General features: G+C 39.4%; 1 protein-coding gene across 2 annotated transcripts in view; it reads right to left on the bottom strand.

The window, feature by feature from the left end:
- Window positions 1-2,354: 2,354 nt before the first annotated feature.
- Window positions 2,355-8,966, bottom strand: part of znf395b (zinc finger protein 395b) — a 16,088-nt gene continuing 9,476 nt past the window's right edge. Inside the window, exons 7-10 of one of the 2 annotated variants that reach the window (XM_016679511.1) lie at window positions 8,106-8,424; window positions 5,038-5,133; window positions 4,144-4,250; window positions 2,355-3,264 (exon numbers count right to left, since the gene is read on the bottom strand). In XM_016679511.1, coding sequence (XP_016534997.1) covers window positions 3,129-3,264; window positions 4,144-4,250; window positions 5,038-5,133; window positions 8,106-8,424 — 658 coding nt within the window. In that variant the 3' untranslated portion in view covers window positions 2,355-3,128. The remainder of the gene's footprint in view (window positions 3,265-4,143; window positions 4,251-5,037; window positions 5,134-8,105; window positions 8,425-8,966) is intronic. The other variant, XM_007567757.2, reaches the window with a different exon arrangement.

Raw genomic sequence — 8,966 nt, forward strand, 5'->3', positions numbered from 1 at the left:
AGAAAGCTTCATAAAACACTTTCTTACACTTTTCCTCACATTTTCTTACATACCTCAAATTGCTGTGTACTTCATGGAGATTCTGTGTGTTAGACCAACACGAAGCAGTTCGTAGTTGTGAAATAGAAGGAAAACGACGGCAGAGAAAGATGAATTTATGGATTTCAAACATTTTTATAAATAAAAACCTAAATGGTGTGACATGCATTTCTATTCATCCCCCTTCACTCAGATAACCCTTAATAAAACCGAGTGCAGTGGTCTCCAAGCTTTTGGACTCAGGAATTTAAAAGAAAGAATTGACCTTAGCCAATTGGTCCAATTGACTCAGTTAAAATGGGTAAAGAATTGGCCAGTGTTAACCACTGGCAGGCCACAAAAGGCATTACATTAAAAATGGAAAAAAACAAAAAGTTTATTGTGATTTTTTTTAAGTAAAAATGTTTTAATGAAATTTGTATTTCATTGAAGAGCCAAAATATAAACAGGGTTGCAGACTGTTGCCGTATTAAAAGAGAAAGACAATTTCAAAATGTTCAGAAAAAAAAAATCAGTTTATTTTATTTTGAAGATACACCAACACATTTTGGTCTATTTTGTTGCCCAAACAAAATAGACAATCATCTAAAAGAAAAATAGTCAACTTCAAAAAATTTTTTGGGAAAAATAATTCCAAAAATTTAGAAAAATTGTTTTCCCAAAAGTTTTTGGATTTTTTTTTTGTTGTTGTTGAAAACTTTCGGGAAAAAAACTGTTACAAAAAAAAAAATCTTGTTAAAATAGGCAAATAAAATTTGGTCTATATTGTTGACCACATTCGGACCATTCTTCACTTGTGGTGAATCATTACAGTATTAATCTAGTTATTCAGTGAAAGTCTCACGTAGCATCATAAAGATGATATAAAATCTTGATAGAATATATCCTGGTTGTCGTGACACTATGTGGAAAAGCTCAAGGGGAATGAATACTTTCACACTGCCTCTCTTTAAAAGGAAAGCTGGTTCTGTACTTCTGGATGGAAATTGACTCATCAATGTAACTAGTGCAACACAGGCTTACACTTTGAAAAAAAAGACGCATTTTCAGACTCTAAACTAATCCCCACCTTTAACCTACTTATAAATTCTAAGTTTCACGAATGTCACCGCAGATTTAAGTAATTAAATTGGAAATGGACCAGCGCCGTGTTTCTGAGATAGTTCAATTACTTGTAAATAAGGTTGGACCATGGAAGCGCTGAAGCACAAACTCTTAATTACGGCTAGGAGAGTCCAATTTTCTGCTTAAAGAAATTTCATTAATTAAACACAATGGAGATAAAATTGGTTTTTCTGCACTTTGTAAACTCTACAGAATTCTGCACAATCCACGGAATAACGACGGAAAAAGAGACCGTAAAGGAAAATAATAATAATAAAAAAATAAAATACTTGTTCAAATTTTGGCCATTATGTGGAAGTTTTCCTTGGGAGCTCCGAACATTATAAGTTGATTGAGACGAAGTGAAAAGCAGATTTCCGTCACGTAGCTTCTCCCTGTGGAGCATTACTGCCCTCTGGTGTCCGAAGGTTAAAAATGACCGAAATGAGTAAATCAATAAAAACGTTCTCCACTGAATAAACTTAAAGAACTTGGAATCCACACTAGTTTTATAACGTCCCTAATAATTTGGGTTACTTTGAAACTGCCAATTCCCACGTGTATAATCATCAACTTCTGTTTAAATAAACCAAACAATAAAAACTTGAACAGTTTAAAGTTTGATAAGAAACAAAACAAAACAACAAACATTGTAACATTTATTATTGAACTATTTTCAGCCTCCATACAGAGCCAGCATGGATTTATTCTCGAATATTCTAAGATAATTATCTGCACATATTGTCTACTCAATGGTTTTAGAGCATTCATGCAAAAATCCTAAAAAAAAATAAAATAAAAATAAAAATCTATTAATATACCACCTGAGGAGAACTGTGCTGTTCGGTTACTATGACGCACAAAACAATGTTTCTGCTTAATCAAAATAAAAAAAATAAAAAAGTTGTATTTGTTTTGCCATTATGAGCAGGTCAAATCCATTACCGTGCATCTTAATTGTGCTGAAGTGTTTACTAGTGTTTGATTAAAAGATCCATTGATTCATGCTAATGGCTGTGTGGGTGATGATACACTGTGTTTACATGTAGGAAGCTTAAAAAGTGTTTTTTTCTTTTTTGGAGAACAGTGATCATTTCAGACCACACGTTTGACATCTAACTATGTTTTTGTCTTCATAAACAATCTGGAAATAAACCAACCAAACGGCGTCGCCCTCTCATGCGCTGTTTGCAGAAGGAAGCAAAGGCCCGTTGGAATTCTCAGTGCTTTTTTATTGTGTTTGACAATATATTTCCTCTAGTACAAACTCATTCCTCAAATTCCCGCTGCCGTGACGATTCCAAACATACCTTCAACTGATAAAACCATTAACACTGGGTCCGTGTGCCGACGCCTGGGCAGGAAGGAATTCAGCCTCATGGAAGGAACTTGGTTGAGTCGAACCAAATGTAGCTTATTCTTGTGAGTTAATATTCCAACAAAGTGCCAAAAAACATTAAAAAAAAAGAAAAACATCAGTCAGCCCATTACACAGGCTAGATGAGACGATAATATATATATATATATATATATAAAAAAAAAAAGGTATAAAATGTCCGTACGGAACATCAGAGCACACAATAAAATGTACATCATAACCACTGTGTAACAACTGGAAGAGAAAGACTGGAAGAAAAGAGACAGCCAGGTAGCGGTTTGGGGATACAGTGGAGCTACGGGGGGCGGCAATATGAGCTTTGGATAAAAAACAAAAAAAAAAAAAAAAAAGGAAGAGAGGACTTAGCACATCACATGGTCAAAGTCAGTCAACAGCACCATCGCAAACTTCAGTTTTCAGGATCGAGATACAAAGATACACAAAGAGTCCATCTTCATTCCTTTTAGGAAAGAAACGAAACAAGAAAAAAAATAAGAGAAGAAAACACAAAGAATTTAGTTTTTCTTGATTTATATTCTTGTATTCTCTTTTCAATAAAAGTCTCTGTTCGCACACGTCCGTCCATCCGTCCAGCCGTCCATCCGCTCTAGTCGGGGAAGCGCTGGCAGGCCTTTTTCCAGCGGCAGGCGGTGCACCACTGGTCCTTGCGCTCCACGCCGTACACCTTGCGGCACTTCTTGGCCTCCCCACGGCCCTTCCTGGAGCGAGACACGAACCAATCGCTGTTATGTACAGATGCATCAGATATTAGCATGTTAAATTATTAACGCGCAATATATCGGCATTAACACTAGTATCAACCAGTTTTAGTCATTCCTTTTAACATATCGACATCGGTCTGATGACTAAAACCGGGCCAATCTTAACAGCTGATGTTTATTTTTATCTTGTTGCCATTTCTGTGTCTGGAAGGGGAGGGCGTTGGAACCTACGAGAACAAAGTCGTAATCTACTTATTGTTTTTAACATCTTAAGACATAGCTGTTGTTATCTTGTAGAGCATCACAAAATTTAGAATAATTACAAATTGAAAGATCAAACAAATTCCTAGATAATCAATAGATAATTAAGCATTTGGAGGTACGGTGGTCCTAGACTTAAATAAAAAAAGCCTTACACTTTTAACGATAGCAAATGAATTACTTAAACTAAAACAGTGTGGGATGAGGAAACTCAGTGTTTTGGTGTTCCTCAGGACTCCTTAATGGGTTCAAAACTTTTTTATTTTTCTATTTTATTTTATTCATACATATTTTTTTACTTTTACTGCTGCATATCTTCCCCTGTTATTGATGACTGTCTTTAATTTAATTTTTTTTAACCCCTATCCTGTCTTATACATTTGTATAATCAGACCGTTTTGATCCTTTACACCCTCCCTACAAAATATGACTTTAGTTCAATGATGCAAATGTAAATTAATAAAGACAATCCAAAACAGAGAGATTTTCTACTCCTCCTGGCTGCTTTGGCCACCAAGCCGCTAACACTTTAGAACCTTTACTTCCCATTTTACCCCCCACTTTCAATTGTAACTCCAGCATTCACATCGAGGCAGTGTGTTTCAGCTATTGCAGCCTGTCTGGTGGAGGCTGTATTACCTGAAGGAGCAGTGGTTGCGGGAGGGAGACACACTCATTGGCTGCAGCCTGTTCTGCTGCAGCCACTGTTCCCCGACGCTGACTGAGCGGCAGCGAGGTTTCACCATCTGAGGAGGAGAAGCAGACGCTAGGAACAACAGCAGACACTGCTAATACAATAATTATACAACTATGGAGGACTCCAGTTGATCTTAGTAGCTTAGTAGATATTAGCTACAAAGACATTGAGCTTAGTAGCTACTAAGATGTTACTAGCTAACATGTAGTAGATGTTTCTATACATACTGTTAGTAGTGTAGTAGCAAACACGACTAATACAATAATTAGCTCAGTTAGCTCAGTAGCTAACTAAGCTAACATCTTAGCTTGAAAATGTTACCTAAGATGTTAGCTATTAAGCTAGCTTATCTACTAACAGCTACTAATGTCTTATTTGTTTCATAAGACATTAACAGCTAACAGCTACTAAGATATTAGTAGCTAACGTGTGGCAGATGTTTCTACACCCTGTTAGTGCAGCAAACACTACAAATATAATGATTATACAACTAGGGCCCCACTTTGATCTTAATAAATGTTTGGCTATTAAGCTAAATGTCTTAGTAGTTAATGTCTTCGCTACTAAGACGTTAGCTTCTAAGCTAACGTCTTAGTAGATAAGGCATGAGCTGAAAGTCTTATTTGCTAGCGTCTTACATGATAAGACATTAGCTTATCAGCTACTAAAACATTAATAGCAGATGTTTCTACACATATTAGTAGTGTAGTAGCAGACACTACTAATACTATAATTATGCAACTATGGAGGGCTCTAGTTTGATATCAGTAGATGGTTAGCTTTAGCAGGGCCTATTTTTGCATTAAAGCACACCCAGGCTCAGACTAAAGACTCACCGGAGCGTTGCTGTGGCCGGGTACCGAGCCAGAAGGGGTCCAGCCCTGACTGCACGGGCTTCTGGGGGCCATAGATACCTGAACAGGGCTGCAGGCCTGGAGAAAGAGAAGAGGAGAACTTTAACTCAGCAGGTTCACTTTCAGTTTGTAAGTGGAGTCAGATTCTAAGATACTGATGGATGTTATCAGCTTCAATCTAAGCGAGACTTTGATAAACAAGTTCCACTCATTCAATCAATCAATCAATCAAATTTTATTTGTATAGCACATTTCAGCAGCAGGGCATTTCAAGGTGCTTTACATAATTAAAGAAAAAAAATAAAATAAAAAAATAAGAACAGCATTCATATGCTTTCCTTCAGGTTTCCACTATAATCTATACTAATCTATACAATAAATCCTTCCTTTTATATCAGTTTACATCGTATTGGTTTCCATAACCAAGGACCAACTTCAGTGTTATTTTAACAGTTTTCGGAAAGAAAAAACAACAGCAGCTCCTGAAGTGAACTGTTTACAGAAGCAGGTGGCAGTAAAGACCTTCATGCTAGGTTGTAGGATTACGTCACTCATGGTGTAGCTCTGTTACATTAGCTCTGACTTGTCCTTCTCTATACTTTTGTTCGTTATGTTTTGTTGAAGTGTTACACGTTTGGACAATCATTCCGTCTGGTCCTTGATGCTGCGTCTCTAGGATCATTTTTGCTCTCACTCCTTTGCTTTTGCACAGTTGTTGTGACGTGTAACCGTGGCAACAAAGTGTTGGGTTTTTTTTTTACACCTGGAAGCAGCTAATTAGCATCAGTCACAAAACTGTCGTACAGTAACAATCTTCAGTCAGAAGCCTCTTGAGATTTGTTAAAACACTGACTGCTACTGGAGATACTTTTTCTTTCTTGATATGTCCTGCACACAGCGTCGCCGTTCACAACAACTCCTTGAAGGATCTCGAATGAACTTTAACTTGCAATAACTCTACAATAACACACAGTAAAGTAAAAAAAAAAAAAAGAAGCACGAAACAGTGATTCAAACAAACCAGTCTGCTTTTATTTGTTTCAAACATATTAATCCCTAATCTCTAACTCAGCTTTTATCACTTTTACTTTTACTCTCACATACAGCTTTGGCAATATTATCCTGTGCATGAAGCATTTTCTTAACATTCTGCACTTTACTTCTTTGAAAATGTGTAGAAACACGGAGCAATTAGGTCTGTTCTGAAATCTTCCGCTTTGAAACACGGACTAACTTCTACGTTCCAGTTAAAGCGAGCAACAAATCGACTAAACATCTTTACTGTCTCTCTGACTGATGTGTACACCGGACCGAAAGCATTACGACAGCTTCACATCGAGGGCATTTCACTGCGGCTGGCTTTACAGCACAAACAGGAACAGGAAGAGCAGGGCGGCAGATCATTAACTACACTCAAGGCTCCGTGGATTTGTTTGAATTAATGATTGTTTCTTTTCTTTTTCACATCAGACACACACCGAGGGGACAGCTTGGATCATTTTATGAAGCTTATTCAGTTATAAAGCAGGACGACACACAGGAGAGCAAACACACACGGTTATGTTCAGAGAGGGAAACCTTTAGACAGATTCAGACTCCGACAACCTTGACGATGAACCAGAAAAGCTAATCAGGCTCAGACTTTTTTTTTTTTTTGTAACCTGCTCTTGTGACAAAACAACTGAACTGTCACAGTGTTACTGATCATTTCCTGTGCCGTTTAACCATTTCCCCTGGCCGCGTTTCTTCCAGTGAGCCCAACAACCTGGCAGAGGACTGAAACAAGCTTTCAGAACAAAGCACAATAAAGTATTAACCGTGTTAATCCAGGCAGTAAAAGTGAAAACGTCTGGGTAAGAAGGGAGACCGTGAGAGTCCAGGTTACAGTCGCCTCGGCGACAACAGCTCACAGCGGAAATTAGGAGTAAATTCAAAACGTATGAAATGAACGGCTTTGGGAGCCACTTTTTGTTGCTGTTCGAGACAGAGCAGGCTGGCTGCTGCCAGTGACCTGTTTTTTTTTCTTTTTTTCGTGGCTTTCACAGGCCGGCAAGAGTCTGGTCTCGCCGACAGAGCAAGTGAGCCAGCCGGCAGCTTGCGCTCTCTCTCTCGCTCTCTCTCTCTTTCTGTCACAAAGCATCCATTTACAGGCTCCGTGGCTCAGGGTAAATGCAGGTCAGCAGTGAAATGTGCTGCTTTGTGATGCATAAACAACGCTGTAGCTCATTGGTTCGTTAGATGTTGTCTGGTTGAAGGGGGTGGGGGCTGTCTGGTAAGGAGGGTCTTTGAACCAGCACTGCTAGCATGTAACGTGAAACTCCTTCAGTGCAGAAAACACCCTAAAACAACCAACAATGTGTCAAACTACAGAAATCGTACTATATTTTCTTCTTCTTGTGATTCTGTTTTCTGGTAGACATTTTTCAAAATGGACGCCATGGTTATAATGGAGAATATATGTTTGTGCTAATATTGGCAGTAGATATTGCCAGTGCCGGACGCAGCTAGCCAAAATGTTAGGTTCACTAAGCAGTAATTCGCTAAACAAGAATTTTAGCTCCGCTAACACTAAACCGCTAAACATTTTAACCCTTGTAGCTAGAAATGGGGTCCAACCGACCCCACATGTAAAACTTGTATCATTTTCCACAGTCCTCTACGTTTGCCTCAGTCCTCGAACGCGCAAGGGTTAAATATGAGAAGCTAACACTAACCATAAAGTTGACTGTCTCTCAGTCGTTTCCTTCATCTTCATTTTGCTACATATTATCATTTTAAAGTTGTATGAATTGGATAACCATAAACAAAAACATATGATGTGTCATAAAGTTCGTCCAAGTCATGAAAATAGGTAGCAACTTATGTCAACAACTGGTTTAGAAGGGTTTTACAGTAATACGTTGCCCTGCACCTGCCTCGGTTAAAGTCAGCTCATGTTTCAATAGCAATAAAGTAATAATAGAGTTCCAGGACCAAAACCATAGCTGACCGAGACCAACTCAGAGACCCGTCTATCCCAAATTGTTGCCTCGCTCCCTGTCTGCTCCCACCTGATACAGATGCTCTGTGTGGATCTGCCAGAAGCTGCTGGGGGCAGACTGGCTGAGCGGACTGGGTCTGGTCCCCCCTGGCAACGAGCTGGAGTTGGACCTGGGCCTGTGAGTCGCGGGGATCTGGAGCTCGGATCCCGACGGAGACCCGCACGAAGCCCAGCTGAGGAGAGCAGCAGAGGTCTGGCCCAGAGTCTGCTGGGCCGGACCGGCAGCGGGACTGGGACCGGGACTGGGACCGGAACCGGCCTCGATGGTCTCACAGCAGATCTTGGTGTAGTAGAAGTCCTCCTCTCTCTGGGACTGATCTGATCCACTGCTGCTTGTGAGTGTGTGTGGGGGTGGACATGGTAGTGGACACACAGAGGGAAGAAGAAGAAGTGTTACTCAGAGCACCACTCACTGTGGCCCAGATAGAAACTCTCACTTCTCCTCACCAACAGAGCTCTTCAGAACGCTGAAATTTTTATTCCCTCTTGTTTTTTTAATGCTGTTTTGAAGCTGAGAAATGTCTTTAAAGGCTAAACTCTCTGGTTTTCTCACCCACTCAGACTGGATGGTGGTCAAACAGTTTGCACGCAAGCCCCCCAACATCAGACTGCCGTATATCACCACAAACCCAAACCAATGGACGGATCAAACACACAAATACAAACCATTTTCCCTATTTCACCATTAAAGCTGTATGAGGCAGCTGAGACTTCACCTCATTTATTAGCAATATTAATGGTAAACTCTAAATGCTTAGCATTCAGTGCTTGATTATAGAAAGTCCATGGGTTAGAGTAGATCTGGTAATGAAGATTTCAGACTTTTTGGGGGGGATTAAATATTTAGAAGAATAAGGAACGATAAAATTGC

Source organism: Poecilia formosa, unplaced genomic scaffold (genome assembly GCF_000485575.1).
Source record: "Poecilia formosa unplaced genomic scaffold, Poecilia_formosa-5.1.2 Scaffold213, whole genome shotgun sequence".
Lineage (NCBI taxonomy): Eukaryota > Metazoa > Chordata > Actinopteri > Cyprinodontiformes > Poeciliidae > Poecilia > Poecilia formosa.